General features: G+C 39.6%; 1 protein-coding gene across 2 annotated transcripts in view; it reads left to right on the top strand.

The window, feature by feature from the left end:
• The window catches only part of GRIK3 (glutamate ionotropic receptor kainate type subunit 3), a 377710-nt gene that overhangs the window by 265892 nt on the left and 85117 nt on the right, over nucleotides 1–26701 (top strand). For both annotated transcript variants that reach the window (XM_070950070.1, XM_070950072.1), the window contains exons 6-7: nucleotides 22199–22372; nucleotides 22858–23001. In XM_070950070.1, coding sequence (XP_070806171.1) covers nucleotides 22199–22372; nucleotides 22858–23001 — 318 coding nt within the window. The remainder of the gene's footprint in view (nucleotides 1–22198; nucleotides 22373–22857; nucleotides 23002–26701) is intronic.

Genomic DNA, 26701 nt, shown 5'->3' with positions numbered 1-26701 from the left:
AGTTAAGCAGATGAAGCTGAGGCTCAGTATAAAGAAGCTGCAGTTTAAGGTGCGAGAAGTCCGCTTTCATGGACATATTTTAACATCACAAGGGTTAAAAGCGGACCCAGACAAGATCAGAGCTATTGTGAATATGCCACCGCCTACTGATGCTAAAGCAGTGCAGAGATTCATTGGCTTTGTTACATATCTAGCAAAATTCTTGCCACACTTATCTGAGGTGTGCCAGCCATTGAGATGTCTGTTGGATAAAGACGCAATTTGACACTGGCTCCCCAAACATGACCAGACAGTGCAAGAGATAAAACACTTGGTTACTACTGCTCCAGTATTAAAATACTATGATGTCACAAAGATGGTTACTATTCAAAGCGACTCAAGTAAGAACGGTCTGGGATGCTGTCTGTTACAAGAAGGTCAGCCAGTTGCATATGCGTCCAGAGCGCTTTCGCCAGCAGAGTTTAACTATGCTCAGATCGGGAAAGAATGTTTAAGTATCGTATTTGCTTGCCAGCGTTTCCATTATTACCTTTATGGTAGAGATATAATTACAGTTGAAACTGATCACAAACCGTTAATAACTATATTCAAAAAGCCTCTTCTGTGTGCCCCTAAGCGTTTGCAAAGCATGATGCTCAGTTTACAGCATTATAATCTTGATGTTGTTTTTAAGCCAGGACGTGAAATGTATATCAGCGATACTCTGAGTAGAGCCACAGTTGATCAGACAGCTACAGGAGGAGAACATGAATATCAGACGGTTTGTTGGCTGCGACAGGAACAAATATGTTTTGCTGAAATTAATCAAGCAGATTATCTTAATGTTACGAATCAGCGGTTACAGCAGTTGAGGCAACATACGGACGCTGACGTGGCCCTACAGACACTAAAGAATATCGTGCTGAGTGGGTGGCCAGATGTGAAAGAGGCAGTTCCCATGATTGTAAGGGAATACTGGTCCTTCAGAGATGAGATCGCTGTACAAGATGGCATTCTGTATAAGGGTCCAAGAGTTATAGTGCCAAAGTTATTGAGACCGGAGATGTTATCGCGCATCCATTCAAGCCATATTTGTGGGGAGGCATGCTATAGACAAGCCTGTGACACATTGTACTGGCCGAATATGCGAGGCGAAATTGAGGATTTTGTCAGTAATTGTACCATCTGTAATGAATATGCATATCGGCAACAGAAAGAAACTATGATGTCACACGAGATACCATCCCGACCCTGGCAGATCATTAGTATGGACTTGTTTAATTATGCAGGGAAAGAGCACTTGATAATAGTGGACCATTATTCTGATTTTTGGGAAATTGACCTCCTTCCAGACCTTTCAGCTGAGACCACCATCAAGAGATGTAAGTCTCAGTTTGCATGTTATGGGCAACCAAATATAGTGATTACAGATAATGGTCCTCGATTTGTAAGTCTGCAATTCAAGAAATTTGCTGCTGAATGGGAGTTTGATCATATTACTTCATTGCCACGTTATCCACAAGCGAATGGAAAAGCCAAATCAGCTGTAAAGATTGCTAAGAACTTATGTAGGAAAGCACATGGCGAATGTAGCGATCCGTGGAAGGCTATTTTACATTGGAGGAATACTCCAACCGAAGGTATGGACAGTAGCCCAGCACAAAGATTAATGTCACGGAGATTAAATACGTCCTTACCCATGGCAAATAAGTTGCTTGAGCCCGTGGTGATAAAAGGGGTCCCGGAAAGGCTACGGCAGAAGAGGCAAGTGGCAAAGGCCAAATATGATAGATCTGCAAGAGACTTGCCAGAGTTAAAGGTGGGAGAACGAATTCGGATGAGACCACTGCCTGGACATCGGATTGGCCGTTGGGAAAGGGGGTACCTGTTTACAACAAGTGGCACCTTGCTCCTATTTGGTGGAGCTTGGAGGAACCCAATATAGGCGGAACCGTGTGGACTTGCGTGTGGCTGAGCAACCAGACTCCTCATATCCAGTGGGTGGATCAGAGCCAGTTGTCAAGCCAACCCCACTTAAGGATAATAAAGATTGCCCGTCGGACATTGATGACAGTTCTGAGCAAGTTGGTGTGTCTGGTGATAGCCAAACATCCGAGGCCTCAGAAAATGGCGAGCAAAGAAATCTGGCCTGTGTGAGAGAGTTAGATGTGAGAGAGCCGGTTGTTACTTGGAGTGGTAGATGTTCACGTCCCCCTGATAGACTCAATTTGTAGAAAGTGTTGCTGTTATTAGAAAAGGGGAGATGTTATGGGGTTGTGTTTGTTTTTAATCTTCATCTCTATGTGCCTCTATGAGGTATTTCTGGTTCCTGGGTGTTGCCTTTGAAGATGCTTTATAAGCATTGTTAGTTAGTTTTACATCGTTAATAAAAGCATATCCGAAACAATAGTCTCCTCCAAACCTCCAACTACTGTTTGGCTGATTTCCAGCATATTATATTTGGCTGATTTCCAGCATAATCTCCTCCTGAGCACCCCCTATTGTTTGGCTGATTTCCAGCATAGTCTCCTCCAAACCTCCCCCTATTTTTGGCTGATTTCCAGCATAGTCTCCTCCAACTCTCCTATTATTATTTGGCTAATTTCCAGCATTTTCCATTTTTACTGGTTTCTATCATATTCTCCTCAAAGTCTCAAACTTTTATTTAGTTGGTACCCATCATCTCTTATTTTAATATATTTATCTATTATATGTCAGTTTTCCAGCATATTTTCCCAAATTAATTCTCAGTATGTTTCATAATATTAATCATTTCCATCTTACATTGAATTAAATCACAATTTATAACTGAAGTCTGTGTATCTTGTACTTACATCCAATAAAACATTAATCAATCATATTCACCAATCTGAAGTTTGTTTACAAGTTAAAGTTAAAACATATTACATCTAACAGTAAATTTTCTTGGAGTTATCTCATATTAGTATAAACTCTTATTTATTATCTTTAACCACCTAAACATCAATCCTCTATTTTAGTTACCATCTCTTATTTTTCATCCTTATTACTCCAAAAGCCCTCCTGTTTTTATCCAAAAATAATTTATATATTTAAGCTTTTAAACATTACATTTCAATTTTATCTACTTTATTTCTTCCTTTCCCTATCTGTCCATAAGTGTTCCACTTAAAAATCCATACATCCAAGTTGAAAACTCTGTGTGTCACTTTAATGCTTTGTAACATCTGTTCCATATATAATACATCAACTTCCTTCTCTTTTGTTCCTGCGCCACACCTTTTTCTTGCTAAGCCAGTTAATTTCAATTCAGAGTAAATCCAGAGTATTTCTTCTTTCTTCTTCATAAAATCACCCAGCGACAGAATAGGAATCTCCAGAGTCCATAAATCTAAAGTTAATTTCAAAATAATCCAAAGTAAAACGCCATTCAAAATGTTTCTTTTCCAAACAGAAGGGAAATCTCTTCAATCCACATTCTGCTTAGTCACCACAGACTCCATAGCTATTATGTAACCATCCGCCTGTCTTTCTTCATTCACTTTTCAAAGTTGTTAACTCCCAAGGGGGAAAAAAAAAAGAATGTTTCTCCAATCTATTCCAATTAAAAGAGAAACCCAATTTTCTGGTTCATAAAAAGCCAATTCTTCCAGATCAATTGTACTTAAATAAAGTCTATAGTGGGTCTTTATTTCCAGTTTTTTTTCCCCTTATGAAATCTTCAAGCCCCAATGCTCTGTAGCCGCTGTTTAAAATTTGGGGTCCTATTTGTAATAATCCATACAGTTATGTTGTTTCTTGCCTGGGTTGGTGTCACTCATCCAGCTTCGAAAAAACTCATCCTTTCCTCTTCTCTCCTGCACAATTTTTTCACGGTCTGCCGTGGCTTTGCGACAGCCACCATGGCTGCCTACCCCCACCGCCGACTTTGAGGATTCCCTCTGGCCTCCGAGGAACTTGCCTGTTTCTCTTGGCCTTCTGAGGTGCTCCTCTTCTCCCCCCATCCCTACAAGATGGTGGTTTGTCAGTCGGGGTTTTTGCGGGCTTGTTAGAGCCCGCCATATCCCCGACTGTAGCACCGCAGTGCCAGACCGGAAGTCTCCATGGAAAGTTCTTAAACTTGTAGTTAAAACTTTCTTTTGCTAAGGACTGAAGAAAGCTTCCCCATTGCTATCAAATTTGTCGATCCAAAGATTCCTACTGCTGAAAAACTGTTAAGAAACAATTTCTAAAACTAATTAGAAATGGAAGTATGCAAATTTAGCGTCAAGTGCAGGAAACAGTTCAAATGAATATAAAGTTTTATTGCAAACTTATGCTCTCTAAAAGAATCTGAACAGTAGTGGCCAAAACAAATTGGTGTAGACAAGAGTCAATGGAACTCAAAATGAGTTGGATTTAGATCTCTTGTGGCTGTAAAGGAACTTGAGACTGATGTTGTTTTTGACCCCTCCCTCGGGCTCAGACAAGTCATCTCCTACACTTAGTGGTAAATTTGAGCAAGGTAGCTAATCCCTTGTCTCCCAAAGCTCTAAACTCACCACTGTTATGTGCTCTGTTCATGAGGAGCAGCTGCCTGGAACATTTGTAGGTGATCTCAAGACCTCTCCTGAAAAGGAGAGGAATTATTAAAGATGGTCTACATGCCAACTGTTCATTCCACTTCAGTTGCCAGCTCGGCTTTTCAGAACTGTCTTCAATTTGCCATTTCTTCCTCTGAAAGCCATTAATTTTAATATCAATAGACACACCTACCTCTATGGAGAGGATGTGTCTAAAAGGTATTATGGAAGAGGAACACATTTGACCTGACAAGATTGAGACTGAATTGAAAGTGCATTTAGAAAGAAATAAAAATAAAAAAAAATCAAGGTTAAACTAGACATGTTGTTATCTCTGGTAACCCATTAATGGACTTTTGCTGACATCAGGACTGAAATGATCAGATGTTATACCATATAGTCTGCAGCATTGCTTGTATACTGCAGTCTTCACATCCCTAGAGAAGATCAAGAGGACTTTCAGTGGGTCATCCCTTGGCTTTGCCAGTTGAGAAGTCTGTGGGTAGATTCTGGGCAAGCAGAGATGGACCAATTCTTGCTGATTTATTGAACCCAAAGCAGCAGAAGAGCAATTCTTATTCTTTTATTCTAGGTGCCATTCCTGGGCATAGTGAGGCCCACAGGCTGTTGCAATGTAAGCCCCTGCTCTTTAGTAGTTGTGGTGTTGTGATGTCAGTTTAATAGTGGCAGAGTTTGCATCTCCATGTCAGGATGCCCTCAGTTACCCCATAGATACCTATACTGGAACAGGTGACATTTGTGGATCTAATCCAGACGACCATTATCTTTGGAATCCTCTCTCCAGGTCAGTCCTGTTGCTGACCTTTTAGCCAAGCCAAAGCCACCTTTTCCACCTGAAAAGTTGCCTTATCCAGACAGCAGGAAGGAAAGCCCAGAATGCATCCATCAGGGATCAGGCTTATGCATCCAGGCCAAGCCAGGCTTTGCAGAGAGACTCCTATCCACACAGAGCAGCGGGAAGGGAGATAGGCAGGCAGGGTGAGTTTATATCTGAACTCTAATTGTACTGAAAATACTGGGGTGTAACCACCTAATGAAGTATTTAACTTCTATTGATTCTTTTTAAATAAAACTTGATGTGCATAATTATGGTTTAAGAACGAAAACTTCTTCCAGATTATTGTAGCGTTTGGGGCACAACATTGCAGCATCCCAAGTCAAAGCCAAAGTAAAGTTTGGATTGCACCTGATACATCTTACTTGGGACAGCCTTCAGAATTATTTTAATTTTTCACAATCTTGCAACTCAGCATGGAGTAGAAAAAATTACAAATCTACGATACAAATAATAAATGAAAATAGAATACTTGAGTTATAACCAACAATCCACAGCCTTCCTGAAGCAATATTATCTAGCTATGTACCATATCAGCAATATTAGAAACAAGATGAAGTTAAATGGGAGTAAATCTCTTTAAGCATTCCTTCATCACACACACTTAAGAGGGACATCAAGATACTGTATCTCTCCTGTCTTCTGCTTGCTGAGTAAAGGACCAAATTTTCTAAGCTTTTATTAAAAAAAGTCTATCAGCTAAAAGGAAGGTCCTTGTGTGGAGTATCTTTTCCATTAGTCTTTCATCCCAAGGCCACTATATTGCTTGAGGATTTCAATTTAACAATTTAAATTGTATTTTGTGGCATAACATAGTCTGGATTTCCAAGGGGGAGGGGCTGCTTTCCAGAGGGCAAAGAAATGGCAGAGCTTGGAATGTCTGGTAGGCAGGAAGAGGGCGAAGGAGCCCCTCCCTGGCAGTTCACAGAGTATATCTATAGGTATGCAAATACAGGTAGTCCTTGACTTATGACCACAATTGAGCCCAGAATTTATGTTGCTAAGTGAGAAATTTGTTAAGTGAGTTTTGTCCCATTTTACAACTTTTCTTGCCACATTTGTTAAATAAATCACTGCAGTTGTTAAATTAGTAACATGGTTGTTAAGTGAATCTGGCTTCCCTCTTCACTTTGCTTGTCAGAAGCAAAAAATGGTCACATGACCCTGGGACACTGCAACCGTCATAAATATGAATCAGTTGTGAAGCATCCAAATTAAATCACGTGACCACGGGGATGATGGTCATAGGTGTGAAAAATGGTCATGTCATTTTTTTCAATGCCATTGTAACTTTGAACAGTCACTAAACAAACTGTTGTATGTCAAGGACTACCTGTAGTTCCTTGAATCTGACAAGATTCTGGCTACAGTTAAAGAACAATAAAGGAAACCGCTCAGAAGTAATCCCACATGTCATTCTTGGGGCCTGAGCGCTTTAGAGCAGATTGCTGAGGTTGTGATGCCAAGGTGATCTTTCTTTATTCGTGTCACAAGCAAATTATAGACATATAATGTTTAATACCGAGCCAATAAAATAATGCCAAGGCGCTGAAAAAAAGCAGTCCTGCTTAAGAAGGTGGTTGGTTCTGGACCCACAAAATGTGAGGACCTCTTTCTTATGGAAGTAATTCATGCGTTTTAATTTAAGATGACATCTTGCAGCTTTTTAAAGGATGCCCAGCCCCAATTTGCTTCATTGAACTGCCCACTAGATATTTCTCATTTCAAATGACTAGCTTGACAAATGAATGGGGGAGCAGCTGTTGCCTGATCTGGGTGTCCCCTCAGCCACCCTTGCAGAGGAAATCCAGTGCAACCCTTTGGGAACTTTCAGGATGATAGGAAGAGACTTCCTTCAGAGCTGCAAGACTTGAAGCCGGGACCGAAGAGAGCAGCAGCGTTTGGTGGGCTGAGAAAGAAAAGGGCAGGATAAATGGGGTCTTAAAATGCGACATGAACTTTTGGTATATGCCTTTTAATCAACCAATGTATTTAATGGGGTTAAGGTTTTAAATCATAGCACATAAAGTGAGAAAAGTGATGGGAATATTATTATGCGTAAATAAAGAATGTAATAAAAAGATTTTTTAAATGATAACAAAAGCGAGATGCACATAATGAGCATGACAGTGAATCTTAAACCCCCCAAATCCCCTTGTGGGTCTTATGATAAGGGGAGCTTTCCCTGTCTGAAAACAATAGCTTGTAATTATTAATTACTTCAATTACTGTTGGTAATCAAGGTTTTGATTTTATATTTGTTTATCATATTTATATTGCCACCTATCTCACAGACCATGATTCTGGGTGGTTTACAATAAAAAAAACCCCTCTAAAATGGCAATATAAAAACCAATTAAAACAATAATATATGATTAAAAGGCAAGGGTAGAGCATCAGATCTTACAGAAAATGGAGCCATCTCATTAACTCACCAGTCCCTTGAGACCCCAATGCCTGATGACACAACACAACCAGGTCTTGAGAGGTTTACAGAAATTTAAAAGCACCTATAAAATATGGAACTCGGAGCATGTAACATATGAATTTATACAGCACAGTTATATACAAATAACACAATAACCAGCTCCTGTTATTTCACAGCTGGCTTGAGATGCCTGTTGTGCAAAAGATTCAGTGAGCAGGTGCAAAATCCCCTTTGACAGTTTCTGCCAGATTCACAGTCAGTTTGCAGTACAGTGACCCAGCGGACTTATATTTCATCTGGTAGTCTGCAACTTTATTTTCTGATTATTTGAATTGTCAGGAAGAAGGAGACTGGTTTCTGCTCCCCTGGTTCTTTGCTTGAGTGACTCAGCCTGGTTATCCAAGTACCTGTGAATTTCAGGTCTTTCTTTGTCCATATTCCTCCCTCATCAGTTGCCCACCTCTTGTTGTATTCATACAATTTATTAACACTTGGAAGACTTTCTTCTTTCCTCCCTTTGGGTCCAGTTGTTTTTTTCTCTTCACCAGGCAGAGTAACTGCCATTTAGAACTTAGAATAAAACAGGGATGGAAGGGACTGTGGAGGTCTTCTAGTCCAACCACTTGCTAGAGCAGGAGACCCTATACCATTCTGGATAAAATGCAGTCCATCCCTCCTTGAAAATCTCCATTGAGGGAGCATCCACAATTTCTGGAGGCAATCCATTCCACTGATTCTAATTGTCAGGAAATTTCTCCTTAAGTCTAAGTTCCATCTCTGTTTGAAAGTTTCCATTCTGTCACTTATTTTTCTGCCCTCATGTACTTTGGATAATTTAATTTAATTTAATTTAATAATTTAATTTAATTTAATTTAATTTAATTTAATTTAATTTAATTTAATTTAATTTAATTTAATTTAATTTAATTATTTAATTTAATTTAATTTAATAATTTAATTTAATTTAATTTAATTTAATTTAATTTAATTTAATTTAATTTAATTTAATTTAATTTAATTTAATTTAATTTAATTTAATTTAATTATTTAATTTAATTTATATGCCGCTCCTCTCCAAAGACTCAGGGCGGCTCACAACACATTTTAAAAAATCATTATAAAAAACATTTAAAAATTAAAAACATTAAAAACTTTAAAAACTCATTCACGCCATTCATGGCCGGATCACGCCAGATCACAAGAGTGAGATCAACGGCCCCAGGCCTGCCGGAAAAGCGAGATCTTCACCACTTTTCAGAAGGCCAATAGTCACAGAGAAGGCCCTCCCCACGGGCCCGCCAGCCGGCATTATTTAGCTGACGGGACCCGGAGGAGACCAACTCTGTGGGATCTTACCAGTCACTGGGAGCTATGTGGCAGAAGGCGGTCTCGAAGATAACCTGACCCTGAGCCATGTAGGGCTTTAAAGGTAATAACCAACACCTTGAATTGTGACCGGACACCAATAGGGAGCCAGCGCAGGTCGCGAAGAATTGGTGTAATGGTGCACCTAGGTGCACCTACGACAGCTCGCACGGCTGTGTTCTGGATACTTTTCAAGGGTAGCCCCATGTAGAATGCATTGCAATAATCTATCCATGAGGTGACAAGGGCATGAGTGACATTGAGGAGAGCCTCCTGATCCAAGTAGGGTCGCAATTGGTGCACCAGGTGAACCTGTGCAAAGTTCCCCCTAACCACAGCTGTCAGATGTTGCTCTAATCTTAGCTGTGAGTCTAGGAGGACACCCAAATTGCGAGCCCGTTCTGAGGGGGACAATTTTGCCGCCCCCCAGAACCAAGGAGATTGACCTCTCTTCTCTGTGACAGCTTCTCAAATGTGAAAGACTGTTCCTCTCGTCCTTCTCTTTGCTAAAGTAGATATACCAGTTTTTGCAACCATTCATCGTATGTGGGCAGCATTCATCATAACGTGGGCAGCCTCCTGCCCATACCCTCTCACCTTTCTTAGTGACCTCAATCTACCTCTTATTAATTGGACAATAAATGAATGTACAACTGAACCCATCCATACAACCCTATACAATGCTGTTACAAATCTAGGTCTAAGATCAGGGGTGAAATCTAAAAGTTTTTGCTACTGGTTCTGTGGGCATGGCTTAATTAGTGGGCGTGGCTTGGTGGTAAGGTGACTGGGTGGGCGTGGCCAAGTCAATGTCTCTTCTTTGCCCTTTTTTAACCTACAAAATACAACACAACACAACTGGCTCGCCCACAATGTAAAAGCAGCTGTGCTAGACTCAAAATGGCCCCGCAACAAGCAGGAACCTCACACAGCCACAAAAAGCCCCAAAAAACAACTTTCACACTTTACACACACACAACACAACACAACACAACTGGCTCACCCACAATGTAAAAGCATTGTGCTAGACCCAAAATGGCCCCTGCAACAAGCAGGAACCTCACACAGCCACAAAACGCCCCCAAAAAACAACTTTCACACTTTACACACACACAACACAACACAACACAACACAACACAACACAACACAACACAACACAACACAACACAACTGGCTCACCCACAATGTAAAAGCAGCTGTGCTAGTCCCAAAATGGCCTCTGTAACAAGCAGGAACCTCACACAGCCACAAAAAGCTCCCCAAAAACAACTTTCACACTTTACACACACAAAATTCCACATACAGCTTTGTGAGATTTTGTGTGTTTGTGTAGTTAGAGTGAAACACTACAGAAACACACTAAATCTCAGAAAGCTGCACAAATATTATTTTATTTTAATTTATTTTTATTTTTATATAAAAGCAGCTAAATTTAAAACTTCCTAAACTTTAAATGGCTAGGTCTAAAAAAAGAACAACTAAAAAAAACTCCAATTAACTATTTTTTTTAAAGCTCCCAAAGGGGAAAAAAACTTACCCAATAGAACAGGGGTCTCCAACCTTGGCAACTTTAAGACTTGTGGACTTCAATTCCCAGAATTCCTCAGCCAGCTTTGCTGGGAGTTGAAGTCCACAAGTCTAGGCAGGAAGGCAGGCAGGCAGAAAGAGCTGCTCACCGATGAGCTTGATTGCAGGCAGGGAGATTCAGTTGCTTGCTGATGCAATGGATTGCGATCATCATGCGACCAGCAGCTAAGGTAACCAAGCTGGAGGCTGGGTGGGGGGGGAGAAAAAAAGAAACTTTTTTTCTTTTACATGGCTCTGGCGATCCAAGCTGAGTTGCCTGATTAGCAGGCAACTCAGCTGGGATGTCAGAACTTAGTTGATCAAAGCCATTTAAAAGGAAAAAAGGCTCTGATGATCGCAGGGCTCAGCTGGGCATGGGGGACGGGGGCAGGGATTTTTGCTACCGGTTCTCCGAACTGCCCGCCGCCATCGCTCCTACTCGCCCGAGCCGGTCCGAACTGGGAGCATTTCACCCCGTCTAAGATCAACTAGTAACTAACAACATTAGACTCAACAACTGCCTTGACCTCATCTTCTGCAACAGCTTAAACTCAATTTATGGACTACAAATAAAAGAACCCTTTTCCAACAGTGACCACAGCATGATTGACTTTTGTCTCAATATACGCCCTTACAAAAATCACCAAAATAATGGGACACCCAACTAAAACTTCAAAAAAGCCAGCTATGATCTCATAGACTCCAACCTCTCATCTCTTGATTGGCAAATTCTATTCTCTGGCTGTAACATTGCCTAAGACCATTATAACATTTTCTTGCTCAAAATCAATAGAGTTATTAAACTATATGTACCACTAATCACCAGCAAAACCAGGAAAAACCCATATCAATAAGAAAGCTCCAATCCAAAAAAAATCCCTCTGGCGAAAAAAACAAAACTGGCTATATAGCTAACTTTAAAAGCCACTACAAAAATATATGCCACCAAATAAAGACTAAAAGCACCAATTATCACACCAAACAAGAAAAGAATCTCCTGTGCACGAGATCCAACTGCGCCTTCTATAATTTTGTAAACAACAAACTTAGACTCGAGATCCATCCCACCCCTAAAAGGACCTAATGGTAAAGAATGCAAAGATGAAGCAGTTAAAGCAAACCTGTTCAACACATTCTTCGGCTCAATTTTTGTAAACAGCAATGGCTCATGCCCAACATTTCCTAGCCATACCACAAATAACTACAATGATCTAACACAAATAGATTTCACAGAAGATAACATTGAAAAGGCACTACACAGACTAAAACCATCTCTATCTATCGGACCTGATGGACTATGTGCATACTTCTTAAAAAAGCTTTCCACTGCTATAGCAGAGCCCCTAAGCATAATCTTTGAAAAATCCTTCAGGACCAGCTCCCTACCCTACCCTACCCTATGGTCACTAGCCATAGTCACCCCTACCTTCAAAAAAGAAAACTCCAGCCTAGTTGAAAATTACAGATCAATCTCTTTATGCTGCGTCACCTGCAAAATCATGGAATCAATCATTAACCAATCCATTACCCTCCACCTAGAAACAAACAACCTACTCTCTAATAAACAATTTGGTTTCAGAAAGAAATTATCCTATAATCTACAACTTCTACACTGCAAAAACATATGGACCTCAAATCTCAATCAGGGCAAAGCAATCGACACAATTTACACAGACGTCTGTAAAGCCTTTGATTCAATGGTACATGACAAACTACTTCTAAAACTAAAATCCTATGGCATCTCCAGACCCTCACATACCATATTTTTTGGAGTATAAGAAGCACCCTTTTCCCCAAAAAAAGAGGATGAAAATCTGGGTGCGTCTTATACTCCAAATGTAGCCCTACCCAGCCTAGTAAATGGAGATTTCAGAGGCTGAAAGAAGCCTCTGAAAGAAGCTTCAGAAAAAAAGCCTCAGAAACGAAGCTTCAGGAAAAAAAAGCCTCTGAAGGGCTGTTATCTAAAATAATATGGTAAGCAACAAAAGAAGAATCAGTAAAGGTTCTAACCAAACTATGTTAACAAATCTGGAGAATGACACAATAACAAACAGATTGGAAGAGGTTGATCTACATACCAATACCAAAGAAAGGAGATTGAACAGAGTACAGATAGTCCTTCAGAATAAAAGCCCCTGAAAGAAGCTTCAGAAAAAAAGCCGCAGAAAGAAGCTTCAGAAAAAAAGCCTTTTTTTCTGAAGCTCTGTTTTGGAGGCTTTCAGAGACAGAAAAAAAAGCAAGGCACAGAGCTCACAACCAACCAACCTGTTGCTAAAATTCACCTCTGAAAACAGCTGATTAGGCGTATTCCAGGAGGCCGATCCACCCACCAATCAGCTTTTTTCTTATTTTCCTTCCCAAAAATTAAGGTGTGTCTTATACTCCAGTACATCTTATACTCCGAAAAATACGGTAATTGGATAGCTAGGTTCCTGTCAAACAGACAACAAGTGGTCAAAGTAGGGAGTGCCCTATCAAATCCTGCACCTGTTAATAGCGGTATCCCCCAAGGCAGCGTTCTAGGACCAACACTCTTCATACTATACATAAGTGACCTTTGCAATCATATTATAAGCAACTGCATTCTCTTTGCTGATGATGTAAAAATATTTAACATCACCAAAAATGCTGCTACCCTTCAAAAGGACCTTAACTTTGTGTCGGAATAGTCAAACAATTGGCAACTCCAAATCTCAACCAACAAATGCTCTGTCTTATACATTGGTAAAAAGAATCAGAACACAAAATACAAGCTGAATGGACACGACCTTGTAGATGACCTCACTCTGTCAAGGATCTTGGAGTACTCATATCTAATGATCTAAGTGCCAAAGCTCAATGTAACAACATTGCCAAAAAGGCATTAAGAGTTGTAAACCTAATCTTATGTAGCTTCTTCTCCGGTAATATCACACTACTAACCAAAGCATACAAAACATTTGCTAGACCAATTCTTGAATACAACTCATCTGTCTGGAACCCACACTGCATATTGGACATTAATACAATCGAACGAAATATTTCACAAAAAGAGCCCTCCAATCCTCTGCTCGTAACAAAATACCTTATGCCACCAGACTTGAAATTTTAGGTCTAGAAAATATAGAACTACACAGTCTTAGGTATGACCTAAGCGTAGCTCATAAAATTATCTGCTACAATGTCCTACCTGTCAATGACTACTTCAGCTTCAACCACAACTATACACAAGCACACAGTGGATGCAAACTTAAAGTGAACCGGTCCAAACTCGATTGCAGAAAATATGACTTCAGCAACAGAGTGGTCAATGCCTGCAATACACTACCTGACTCCGTGGTTTCATCCCAAAACCCCCAAAATTTTAACTTAAGACTGTCTACTGTTGACTTCACCCCATTCCTAAGACGTCTGAAAGGGGCGTGCATATGAGCACCAGTGTGCCTACCGTCCCTGTCCTAATGTTTCCTCTATTTGTATCTATTTTATGTATTCAATTCATGCTTATACTTATATATATTACCTAATATATTCTTTACAAATAATTTTTTTAAAAAAAATAAAACTATGGCTTAGCCTCCAGTTTCCTAATCATCTTTGATGCTCTTCTCTGCACTCTTTCTAAAGTCTCAACATCTTTTTGTATCGTGGTGATTAGAACGGGACAGAGTATTATAAGGGTGGTCTCACCAGAGCAGTGTAAAGTGGTACTAACACTAACACGTGATCTTGATTTTATCCCTCTGTTGTTGTAGCCTAGAACTGCGTTGACTTTTTTTGGCAGCTGCAACATACTGCTGGCTCATATTTAAGTGATGGTCACCTAGATTCTTCTCAGAGTGACTGCTAGTGAGTCAGGTATCGCCTGTTCTAAACCTGTATCTTTGGTTTTTCTTGGCTAAGTACAGGATGTTACTTTTTTCACCACTCAACTGCATCTAGTTGGATAGGGCTCAATGCTCAGGTCTATCAAGGTCCTTCTGTATCTTGAGTCTATCTTCTAAAGTGTTGGCTGTTCACCCCAGCTTGGTGTTGTCTGTAAATTTGATGAGTTCCCCTTCTATCCTGCCGTTGATCAGTTAATTGCAAATCCATCTAGTGGTGATACTGTCTCTCCCACATGGTTCTATATTACCAAGAAGCAAGTTGTGGTCTACTTTGTCAAAATGCCTTACTGAAGTCCAAACATTGTCAAGGAATGCAGTAAGGTTTGTCTGACAGTTGTTTGTATTATTATTATTGTTGTTGTTGTTGTTGTTGTTGTTGTTGTTGTTGTTGTTATTATTATTATTATTATTATTATTATTATTATTATTATTATTATTATTATTATTATTTTTGACAAACCCATGTTGGCTTTAGTAATAGCTTTGCTTGTTTCTTTGTTCCAGTCCTATGATTCTATGTTCTAGGTGTTTGCAGATCCATTGCTTGATTATCTTTTCCAGGATTTTCCAGTTGTTGATTGGTCTATGATTTCCTGGTTCCGTTTTTTTCCCCTTTTTGAAGATGTGAACCACATCAGCTCTTTTGTAGTCCTCTGGTAGTTTCAGAAGAATAGAATAGAATAGAATAGAATAGAATAGAATAGAATAGAATAGAATAGAATAGAATAGAATAGAATAGAATAGAATAGAATAGAATAGAAAGCTGGAAGGGACTTTGGAGGTCTTCCAGTCCAGCCCTCTGCTCAAGCAGGAGAATAAGTGGCTGTCTAGCGTCTTCTTAAAAATCTCCAGTAATGGAGTGCCCATGATTTCTGAAGGCAAGCTGTTAATTGTCCTCACTATTAGGAAGTTTCTCCTTAATTCCATGTTGCTTCTCTCTTTGATTAGTTTTCAACCATTGTTTCTTGTGCTGCCTTCTGGTGCTTTGTGGAATAATTTGATCCCTTCTTCTTTGTGGCAGCCTCTCAAATATTGGAATACTGCTATAATGTCACTCCTAATTCTTCTTTTCTTTAGACTAACCAAACCTAAAACCTGCAGCCATTCATATGTTTTAGTCTCCAGGCCTTTGATCATCTTACTTTTTGTTTTGTTTTTTAATTTGACTTATATGCCGCCCTTCTCCAGAGACTCAGGGCAGCTTACAGTGCGCTAAGCAATAGCCTTCATACTTTTGTATATTTTATACAAAGTCAGCTTATTGCCCCCACAAACTGGGTCCTCAATTTACCTACCTTAGAAAGGATGGAAGGCTGAGTCAACCTTGAGCCTGGCGAGATTCGAACTTACTTTAATTGCAGACAGCTGGTGTTAAATTGCAGTGCCTTGTCTGCAGAGCTATCCAGTTGCTCTTCTCTGAACTTTTTCCAAAGTCTCAACATCTTTTTTGTAGTATGGTGACCAAAATTGGTTACCGTATTCCAGGTGTGGCCTTACTAGGATTTTATAAAGTTTTATTTTTAGAAAGGTTTTATAAAAAAAATCAGGATCTTTGAAAGATATGGTTCAGTTGCTCTGAGATCACGTCTGTTAACTCCTTCAGAGCGGCTAAACTTGTCTATGGACCCTTAACTGTTTCCTCTAGACTCTAACTTTTTCCTCAAGTAATTCAATTAGTTTATATTTGATACAAATATAATTTGGGTCTTCTATGGGTATAAATATATACATGGCACATTTTTTGCAAATCACAATAGTGTTAGACTTTTCCCCCCATGGTTATGTGTTTTCCATAATTACGTTATTCTTTTTGTAAATGCTCCCAGTAATTCTAATGCAGGATCCTTTCTTTCTTTTAAAATAGGTTTTATTTTTTTTAGCAGTATTTTGTAAAGTTACAGAAAATTTGCAAACTTATAAATATTGTAAATTCTCAATTGCTCCAAAACAAGGATCTTCTTTTTTCTTAGCAGTATTTCTAATATTGCCTAATTTTGTGCAATTTATTAGGCTTTGGGTTTTTTCTTTGTTTAAAAACATCAAAGATTTACAATGTATTTTTTTAAAAAATTGAATAATTTTCCCTCTTTTGTTTTAATTTTTTTTAATTATAAAAATTCAAAAAACTATTTTCTAAAAAATTCAAAATTTAATTAAAAGTATATTTGTGTAAATTAAAGTTGGATTCCAACCTGTTGAGGTTAAAGTTAGTCCTGAATTCAAATATTCTTGAAGTGAAACAGTTTATACTCCTCAGCTCCATCTTGTGACTAGTGTTGAAATGATACTTTTGCACTCCTCAGAGGGAAGAAGAAAAAAGAAAAAAGGCATGGAGAAAAACGAAGAGAGAGAAATACAGAGAGAGAGAGAGAACATTGAATAATACAGTTGAAAAGGATCTTGGAGGTCTTCTAGTCTTTGCCTATGGCAGGAAACCCTAGATCATTTCTGACAAATGGTTGTCCAGTCTCTTCTGGAATGAGAATAATCCCAATTAACATAAAAGTATAGAAAAATAGTAAATTGCCTTCTTTTCCTCGTTATTTTGCTTCTTAGTGTCTCATTGTAACTGCTGCCATTCTCAGCTGTCTTGCTGCACGTCCCTCTGTCTTTCCAATGGCATTCTTTCTCCCTGTCTACCTTTTTTCTTTCCTTTGCTTTTTTTTTTTAAGTTTCCTAACTTCATTTTGTCTTTACTCTTCCTCCTCTTTCTTATCCTCCATTCTGAACACCTCGTTGGCCCCGTTGCTGCTGGCCTTCAGAAAGCCTCCAGTGATGGAGCCCCCACGATTTCTGAAGGCAACTTCTGTTCCACTGGTTAATTGTCCTCACTGTTAGGAAGTTTCTCATTAATTATTAATTAATTATTAATTACTTAGATGGCCTAGACCAGGGGTGCCAAACTCAATTTCATTGAGGGCCGCATCAGGACTGTGGTTGACCTTGGGGGGCTGGGCAGGTGTGGGTAACTGGGCGGGCATAGCCAGCTTGATGCCACTCCCCAAACTGCTGTCATGTTTCCTCTTTTCATTGGGTAGACCAGGCCAAAGTCACACTAGCCCGAGGTTTCCTCTTTTCATTGGGTAGACCGGGCTGAGGCAACGTGGGTCAGCTCCTTACGCTTTCCAGGATTTGGACCGGATTCAGCCCCCGGGCCTTGTGTTTGACACCCCTGGCCTAGACATTGGTGTCTGAATATAGATCTTTATAATATTCATATTTTATTGTGTTATTTTTAATCTAGGCATAATATTAATATGTATCGCAAGTCCACGTATTATATGCCATGTGCTAAATAAATAAATAAGGCACATATGGAGAGGATGATTTCCAAGGCTCGAAGTTCACTGCTGTGTCTCAGGCACCCAAGAGAAGACTTACTCTTCCACATACTTTGGCATTTCACACAGTTTTTGATTCCTGCAAGTGCTAATAGCAACAAGGCTTAATATCGGAGTTTCCCATTCATTGATTTCTCTTTTAAACATTTTATCTTTTTTCCTTATGCACAATTAATCATCATAATTAACTGATCCTTGGCTGAGATATGCTTCCTAATTGGAACCAATACTGATTTCTGCACCTAAATTTTAAGGTTGTTTACTCAGGCAAAACATTGGCGAATTCCCCCCCCCCCCGCAAAAAAACCCCCTGAATTTCAGAAACGTGGGTGACATTTCTCAACAACCTTTCTTTTTCTCTTACTTTGCAACAGTTTTTACATTCAGTCATGCCAAAAGAAGAGCAGGGGCCACTGGAAGTATTACTGCTAAATTTATATAACGAAGCATTGGAACAATCTAAACTACCACAGACATGGAGGGAGGCACTAATATCACTTATCCCAAAGGACAGCACAGACACACAGCAAATCAAGAACTACCAGTCAATCTTGCTGCTTAATGTGGATTATAAAACTTTTGTAACAATAATAGCTGAAAGGGCCAAAAATTTTTTAAAGGAAATTATTAATTTGGATCAGAATGGATTTTTGCCAAACAGATATATAAGAAATAATATAAGGATGATCATGGATACATTAGAATATTATGAGTCCCACTCGGATAAGCAGCTGGCATTAAGTAGACACTCAGAAGGTGTTTGACAATCTGAACTGGAACTTACTTTCTTTTTTCTTTTTTTAAATAATTTTTATTAAACAGTTTGTCTTTAAAAACAACACAAAAAACAATCACACATATATAAAAACAAAACATGTCAAAACGTAACGTATTAAACATTACATAACATTAATGGTAATTTTACAGCAACTTTCTTATTAACCAATTGGAAATTATGAATTTTGGGGAGAAATTTACAGACTTAATTAGAATGATCTATTCGAAACAATCGGCCAGAATAATAATGAATGGAGAAATGACAGAGAAGATTAATATAACTAAAGGGATAAGACAGGGATGCTCCCTATCACCTCTATTATTTACATTATTTTTGGAAATATTGTTAATACAAATTAGGAAAAAACCAAATAATAAGGGGTTTGAAAGTCAAACAGGAGGAATACAAGGTCTAAGCATTCACAGATGATCTAGTTTTTGTCATGGAAGATCCTTTGGAGACGGGAACCATCTTGATTAATGAAGTTGAAGAATTTGGTGAAGTAGGAGGGCTTAAAATAAATAAGAAAAAAACTAAAATGTTAACAAAGAATTGTACAAAAAGACAACAGGAAGAATTGGAAAGGAAATTGAGGATTCAAACTGCTAAAAAGGTGAAATATTTAGGAATTTCGCTTACGGCGAAATGTTCCACAATAAAAGAAGACAATTATGATTTTTATTTTATTTTTTATTTTATTTTGAATTTGTATACCACCCTTCTCCCTGAGGACTCAGGGCGGTGAACAGCCAAGTAAAAACATCAAATACAAATATTAAAATACAGTTAAAAGATATATATAAATTTGGCCCCATTAATTAAAAACGATAAACAAAACAATTAAAAACACTTAAAAAAAATTAGGCCAGCCCGGCTTGCTGGAAAAAGAAGGTTTTAAGGGCACGGTGGAAGGCACTGAGGTCATGGATTCTCCTTATCTCTGGGGGCAACTGATTCCAGAGGGTAGGTGCCCCCACAGAGAAGGCCCTCCCCCTGGGGGTCACCAGCCTGCACTGTTTGGCTGATGGCACCCCGAGGAGGCCCTCTCTGTGGGAGCGCACGGGTCGATGGGAGGTCGTCGGTGGCAGCAGGCGGCCTCGAAGATAGCTAGGCCCTATGCCATGGAGCGCTTTAAAGGTGATAACCAACACCTTGAAGCGCACCCGGAAGACCACCGGGAGCCAGTGCAGCTCACGCAGGAGCGGTGTTACATGGGAGCGCCATGCTGCTCCCGTCACTACCCACGCTGCTGCGTTCTGGACCAGTTGGAGCCTCCGGGTGCTCTTCAAGGGGAGCCCCATGTAGAGAGTGTTGCAGTAGTCAAGGCGAGAGGTGATGAGGGCATGAGTGACTGTGCACAGGGAATCCCGATCAAGAAAGGGCCGCAACTGGCGAATCAGGCGAACCTGACAAAAGGTCCCCCTGGTTACAGCCGTCAGATGTTCCTCCAAGGACAGCTGCGTATCCATGAAATAACAGGGCAGAAGATAGAAAGAAAGCTGGAACTGTTTCTCCTGGGTAGTCTGGAAGATTGCGAGCCCTCTTTGTGGAGGCCAAAGACTCGCCCCCAATAGTCAGTGATGGAGTCAACTGACTATATCGGGATGCCGGAACCACAGCCACTCAGTCTTGGAAGGGTTGAGCTTGAGCCTGTTCCTCCCCATCCAGATCCGTACAGCCTCCAGGCACTGGGACATCACTTCAAGGGTATCGTTGGGGTGGCCTGGGGTGGAGTTGTACATGATAAATTAATACAACAAATTCAAGAAGACTTAGATATTTGGGCCAAATCACAGTTATCTTTAATAGGTAGAATAGCCGTGATAAAGATGAATGTATTACCTAAATTGTTATATATTTTTCAATCGATACCAATTAGACTAGGGAAAGCGTTTTTGAATATCTAAATAGAATGATAGGTAAATTCATTTTGTTGGGGGGAAAAGCCCAAATAAAATGTAAACTTCTGCAGGACTCCAGAACCAAAGGAGGATTCGGCCTACCCGATTGGGAATTATATTATCAGGCAGCTGCAATAACTTGGTTAAAAGATTGGATCCAATTAAGAAATAAGAGAATATTAATATTGGAAGGCCATGACCTCCAATTGGGATGGTATGCATTCCTTTGGGAAGGGAAAATTAAGACACATACATACTTCCAGAGACATCTAGTGCAAAATGCTTTGATCTATATTTGGAATATTATAAAGAAAAATCATTATATGAAAGTTCCAGTGTGGATATCAATGATGGAGGCCATAATCTATCCCAATGTATTGGATTTAAATAAAATAGTAAGATATTTGGACCTATTAGAAGAAATTGGAAATTTAAAGTCAGAACAGGATCTAATAAAACAAGGAATAAAAATTGATTGGTAGCCATACTTACAGATTAAAACAAAATATAAAAAAGATAAGGAACAATTTGGCATATACAGAGAACAATTGGAACTTGATAGGGTCCAGGGGAAAATGATCACAAAAATATATAATTTTTTGTTGAAATTTAAAATGGAAGAGGAAACCTTGAAAGAAACAATGATTAGTTGGGCAAAAATTTTTGGACATAATATTCATTTGGATCAATGAGATAGATTATGGGAGAGAAATTACAAACTAACAATGTCAGCTGCTTATAAAGAAAATCTTTACAAAACATTCTATTGATGGCATTTGCCACCAGCGAGATTGGCCAGGATGTTCTTGAGTGGGTCTCCGAATTGTTGGAGGTGTGGACACAAACAAGGGACATTCTACCACATGTGGTGGACCTGTCCTAAGATTAGGAAATTTTGGGGCAAAGATTAAAAAATGGCTGGATGAAATAACAGGGCAGAAGATAGAAAGAAAGCCGTAACTGTTTCTCCTGGGTAGTCTGGAAGGGGAAATGTGGAAAAGTATACAATATATCATATTACACATACTAACGGCAAGTAGAATTGTGGTAGCACAAAATTGGAAACAACCAGACACCCCTCCAGATCAAATCATAATTAAAAAAATATACGAATGTGCAGAGATGGACAGATTATCTATGGAAATGAAGGAGAGGGAGGACACCGAGTACTATTTAATATGGAATAAATGGTATTCCTGGCTGGAGAGTAAACATAAAATTTAAGGGTTGTTTTTGTTATGAGATTGAATTGTAAATAGAAATCAAGATAATTTAAATAAAGATGTAAATTTAAGATAGAGATATTTAGAAGTAGAATTTGTGTAAAGAGGCTAAATAGATTACAGATACCGATGCAGAAAAGTTGTTATTAGTATTGAAATTTTGATATGTTTGTTTTTGGCTGTTTATATTTGTGTGTGTGTGTGTGTATGTGTGTGTGTGTTTTTCTTGCTTTTTGTGTATTATGTTTCTTTTTGTACTGTGTATTTTAATCTTTGGAAATTTAATAAATATTTTTTTTAAAAAAAAAAAGATCAGGAAGGGGGTTGAGATGAAGGGTTCTTTTTTTTAACAGGATCTGTATGCACTCGATCTTGAGCAATATCGCTACTCTGGAGTAAACCTGACCGGCTTCCGCATCTTGAACGTGGATAATCCTCATGTATCTGCCATAATTGATAAGTGGTCCATGGAGAGGTTGCAGACGGCCCCCAAACCTGAACCTGGATTGATTGCAGGGGTCATGATGGTACGACGATCACTTTGAATTCCTGATGCACTTTGAATTTCCTGCTGGTGTGTAATCAGAAAAAGGTTTGCAGCTCATTTGGCTTGTGCCAGGCTGTGCCAAAAGTTTTTAGCACCCTCTGCTTTTGTCAGAAGAGGAGTCTAACAACTTGCATCTTCAGGCTGAACTACACATTACATCTGAATGGGTAAAATAACTTTCTGCCCCCTTCTTCCAGAGGACAAGAATCCTAGGAGAAGGAACTCTTTAAAGCAAGGAGGCTGCAGCAGAAGGGAGTTTTTCTCCTAATATTATCCTGGATTCAGGATTGATTCCTGGAGGCCTGGGTGCATGGCAAGTTGGGCAATGCCAGGCTTTTAGGGTAGAAGCAGTGGCTCCTTACAGTGGGCTTAGCTATAGAATCAAAAGAACATTTGGGGCCAGGGAGGATTGTTTTTAGAGTGGCTGCATGTGGTCAAAACAATTACTGTCCACCTTTATTTTAGACAGACGCTGCCCTGTTATATGATGCTGTCCACATAGTCTCTGTGTGTTACCAACGGGCCCCTCAGATGACGGTCAACTCTCTTCAGTGCCATCGACACAAAGCCTGGCGATTTGGTGGGCGCTTTATGAATTTTATCAAAGAGGTAAGAAGAGCCCTAGACTCAGATAGATATTGCTCAGGAGGCAGTCACAGAGCGAGGGGCTGGGGCTTGACTGTTGGAAACCCAGGCATGGACGGATTTATAGGCTGTAACACTTCATGTCGTCAGGACAATTTTTAAATGAAAGGAATGCTCTGGTGGAGTACGCCTTGCCTGGTTTGGCTAGCCAGCTAGGTATTTATCCTGACATTTCTCAAGCAAGCAAGACTGAATCATCTCAATTGTAGACGAAGCCCACTAATTCACTTGTCACCCCTCCACCAGATGCATAATTTCAAAAGGTTCCTGCCGGCTCAAGTAGAAGTAATTGCCATGAGAGCAGCAGATACGCTCAAGTACTGTTCAGATTGCTGAGGAGGTCATGCAATGACCTCACAATTATGTGCATGAAAAATTGAAGTGCTTCCTGCAGACATGCACACAAAGACAGAAACAGGGAGTCAGTCTGTTTATACCTTTGTCCTTGGATTAAGACCCAGCTTCTTTTGGATGGGCTGGCCTACACAGATTCCTTTCCTGAAAATTTTCTTTTTCTTGAAATGCTATGCTTGGCTCATGTCCCCTTTGTTGGAACACCAGATGACATTGCTGCCAAATCTCTATAACCCAGGGCTCTCTTGAGGCTTTCTTGTGGTTTCTCAGGCTTGATGGATCATTGCCGAATGGTGATAAAATGCATACAAGATCAGGCTTTAAGTGGCTGCTGGTTGCAATGGCAATTGGAATGAAGTGATTCTGGTATGTAAAATTATGCACAATGTGGAGAGAGAGACTACACTTATGTCACTGGCCAGCCAGCGGAGTTAAATGGCTCTGATTGGGAAGGAAATATTTTTGTTCACAAGCTGTGGCGCTTCTATCTCAGGGTGGAGAGTTGTCCAGCCATTTGAAAAGCTTTAAAAATAATTCAGCCGTATCATGGAGAAAGATGGCTATGCAATTACTTGTAATGGAGGCTGTACCTATTACTTTCAGGGTCAGAAGAAGGAGGCTACTCAAAACTGCTTGTCAAAGAGCAGGAGGAGACACAGCTACCGACTTCCTTGCTATCTGGTTAAGAGTGAAGCCTTCAGAATGACCTGCTGCAGGGCAGTTCTGACAGCTAGTCATGGAATGAGCCAAATAATAGGAGGCAGCTGATAATTAGAGTCTTCTTTGCTGCTTCCATCATAAATTGAGAGGGACATTAGCAAAATTCAGGCTGATCAAGGTGCAGTTCACAATCTACCCAGCAGTAAGCAAGAACAGAACTTGGACTAAAAGCCAGAAAGAAAATTCAGAGGCCTGAATGCTTTTCTCACTTTCTTCCCAATTCCCAGGCTATCTAGATTCAAGGACTACTTTGGATGCTCTTAAAACTTGTGTTTTGTTTGGGATCAATCTGATCCCAGGGTCTCCTGCTTCCTTGTGTTTTAGCTAGTTGCAAATTTGCAAAACCTGCTGCTGGAAGCAACACCATAAAACAGCCACTGCAGCAGCCCTCTTGGGAGCAGCTCTGAACAGAAGGCCTTTTTGAAGTTGGCCATCCCCTCCATGTCACAACAGATGCTTTTGACAAGAAGGGACAGTTGAGATGAACTAAAGGAGGCAGGCCAGGTCCTGTAATCAAAGCTGGAACCAGGCAAGGCTTGCAAGTTAATTTGTTCTGCGTGCTTCAGACACCATTGAGATCTAGACTCAGATCTGGCCAACTTATTTTAATTTATCCATTAGATAAAATGGAAGAGAAAGGAGGATGAGTGGAAAACCAGAACTTTAGTCTATCTCTTCTCTTTCTCCTTTGTTTGGTCTGAGAGGAGAGGAGAAAGTCATAATAAGCAGTGGTGGGCTGGAACTGGTTTAACAACCGGTTCTGTGAGCATATGCACCTAACGTGCTTGCACGCAGCGTTCAAAATACAGCAATTTGAAGCTTAGCTGCTTACCTTCTAAGACAGCCCCGATAAGTAGAACAGCGGAGGTGCAGAAATCAACTGTGCTGTGCAAATCAGCTAAGCCAGAAAGAAGGAAATATAGGACAGGATAGGATGGGGGCAGGTGGGTGGGGCCAGCTGATTGTTGGGACTACTGGTTCGCCTGAACCAGTCCGAACCGGCAGCAGCCCACCACTGATAATAAGTATCACTTGTAGGAGGGTAGTCTATCACAGCCAAAAATTGGGTGGAGCGAGGTAGTACCTTTTCAAATAACAGATTTGATTAAAAGGCCTTGATTGCTATTCAGTTGCTAAGTCATATGAAACTGTCCGCAACCAGTGGTGGGATTCTGCCGGTTCTAGGGGGTTCGGCCGAACCCTTTGTTAAATTGTTGGCTCACCCCGCCCCTTGCCCGCCCCTCTGCACCACCAAAAGAGCCTTGGTAGTACAAGGGTTTAAGGCACCCTGTTATTAAGCTGCTTAAGACCAGCTGCCTGCAATTACTGCAGGGTTCGAATCTCGCCAAGGCTCAAGGTTGACTCAGCCTTCCATCCTTTCTAAGGTAGGTGAAATGAGGACCCAGTTTGTGGGGGCAATAAGCTGACTTTGTATAAATATACAAAAGGATGAAGGCTATTGCTGAGCACATTGTAAGCCGCCCTGAGTCTTCGGAGAAGGGCGGCATATAAATCAAATTAAAAAAAAAAAATTATTGCCAATAAATAGTGGTGGGCGAGGGGCAGGCGAGCCAGCAATTTAACAAACGGTTCGGTGTTTTTTTGTAATTTTATTGGCCCACGGAGCTTCAGCATAGGCTAATTAGCCCCTTGATTCTATCGGCCTCCCGACTCTCAGCTGATTTGCTCTCAGCTGTTTTGCTCAGGGCTCTACTGCTTGCTTGCAAAGAGTGCAGATTTTTTTCCCCTATCTATGCTGAAAAACGAAACTGAAAGTAAAAGCCTGCTTTACTGTTGCTGCAACGTTGGAAAATTAGGCAGGCAGATTTCTTTTCTTTTTCCTCACCAAAAAAGGTAGGTGCAAACTACCTTTAGTGGAAAGGTAGTTTTCCCTAAAGAGGTAGTTCCTCTTTAGGGAAAAAGAGGAGAGTTCAAGATTTTAAAACACAAAAGAAAAAAAGCTCTATTTAACTAGGGAATTGTAATAATTGAGGTACTATTAATTGTATATTGTGTTGAAAGCAGAAATGATTAAATTGTGGTTTGGAGGAATATATGGGGGAAATTATTTGGTTTATTATTATTGGTAAATATAATTAATTGATTTGTAAGAAATTGGATTGCATGGAAATAATTGGAATATTCATGTTCATATTGATTAATATACAAAAAAGATAGTTATATAACTAATTGATTTATATTAAAATGTTAATATTAAAATTAAAATTTATATTAAAATTAAAATTTATATTAAACAACTGTAATATTACATAATTAACCAATGTGAGGATGGATATAAAAATAGATGACAATGAGAAGGGGTATAATATAGAATAGAAGGGAAAAATTGAATTTGATTAAGATTAGAGATGAGGATGAAGGGTAATATTGGTTTTTTTAAAAAAAATAGATGAGAAATAAATATGGCAAAAAGGAAATATAGAAATTGTAAATTTAATTGAAATGACTAAACACTGTTTAAATTTGTGAACTGGCCAAATACTCTGTTCAAAGAAAATACATTGTATGTTTGTATGTGTGTTTCTAATTACTGCTATTTATTCATATTTATTCTCTTTTATTCTTTAAA

Source organism: Pituophis catenifer, unplaced genomic scaffold, assembly GCF_029215685.1.
Source record: "Pituophis catenifer annectens isolate HBS135680 unplaced genomic scaffold, rPitCat1.0.hap2 SCAF_9, whole genome shotgun sequence".
NCBI lineage: Eukaryota > Metazoa > Chordata > Lepidosauria > Squamata > Colubridae > Pituophis > Pituophis catenifer.
The sequence above is the reverse complement of the archived record's forward strand: the minus strand, read 5'-3'. Positions and strand labels throughout refer to the sequence as shown.